Source organism: Echinops telfairi, unplaced genomic scaffold (genome assembly GCF_000313985.2).
Source record: "Echinops telfairi isolate 266 unplaced genomic scaffold, ASM31398v2 ScPeMD7_7469;HRSCAF=8507_1, whole genome shotgun sequence".
NCBI lineage: Eukaryota > Metazoa > Chordata > Mammalia > Afrosoricida > Tenrecidae > Echinops > Echinops telfairi.
In genome coordinates this window covers 110,063,901-110,065,006 of record NW_022111373.1, presented here as the reverse complement: position 1 = coordinate 110,065,006, position 1,106 = coordinate 110,063,901, and the positions used below count along the sequence as shown (strand labels likewise).

The 1,106-nt window shown below is 43.3% G+C and overlaps 1 protein-coding gene across 1 annotated transcript in view; it reads right to left on the bottom strand.

Moving 5' to 3' along the window:
- Positions 1–1,106, bottom strand: part of TTC33 (tetratricopeptide repeat domain 33) — a 56,115-nt gene that overhangs the window by 7,423 nt on the left and 47,586 nt on the right. The window contains exon 3 of the mRNA XM_013008390.2: positions 43–174. Within this exon, the coding sequence (XP_012863844.1) occupies positions 43–174 (132 nt within the window). The remainder of the gene's footprint in view (positions 1–42; positions 175–1,106) is intronic.

Here is a 1,106-nt window from a genome sequence, read left to right as displayed (position 1 = left end):
AAAACCTCAAATTTAAAAACTATAATAATCTGACTTCCTTACCAAAACTATCTCTCCTATTCCAAGCTGAGCACGTCCCAACGTCTGCCATGACTCCCAGGAATGTGGATTCCTCTGGACAGCCATTTCTGCTGCATGTACCGCAGGGAACATTTCGTGAAGAGACATTAGGACCTACAGTCAGAAAGAAATAGGAGGAGAAAGAAATCCTTGTAATATCCGTGAAATAGCAAACTACTGGTGGGTAGTCACAGAAACAGTTTTTTAAAGCACTTTTAGTCTTCAAAGGTTCTTAACTTTTCTTTCAGCATTCAGGGCCAGGAATTATTCTTTTTACTCTTGAAATAACTATGAAAATATACACAATTCCTTTTCCAATTATTGACCCCGGCACCCGCTGGAGTCAGAAGTGACTTGACGGCAGTGTGTTCGTTCGTTTGCTTTGATGCCCGTCTGCACCAGATCAGGCTCCCGTATGCTACCCATAGCGGCTTGGAGCTCTGTGACACCCAATTTCACCCCACTTTCATTCTGCTTACAATGTGGCTTGTACGACGTTCTATGGATTACTAGGTAAATGTAAATGTGTTTAGCCATTCACTGTCACTACATCCCTGCTATAAAGAAAATTCTCACGGCCATCAAGTCAATGCCGACTCGTAGCGACTCTACAGGACAGGGCAGAATTGCCCCTGTGAGTTTCCAAGACCGGAACTCGTTGCGGGAGTCAAGCCCTATCTTTCTCCCTCAGAGAAGTTGGTGGTTTTGAACTGCTGACCTTACAGTGCACGCCCAACTAGTAACAACCACTGTGCTGCCAGGGCTCCTGCTTCCTGCCACAAAGATTTAAAGATGCCATAGGCAGGAATTTCCACCATGAGGCTCTTCAAATTACAGACGCCAGAAAAATCTGTTGACTCCAGAATCCTCTACTTTAGTACAGGGAATAGGGTTGTATTTTATCTGAATCTTTGGGAGCATTTGTACTCCAAGTCTGTGACAGACCATTATTACCAGGTTCCAAATTAAACTAGCCATTTCGTACAGTCTGCCACAAATGCTGCCTTTAATACATGTATATATACAAAACCAAGAGCAAAACTTAA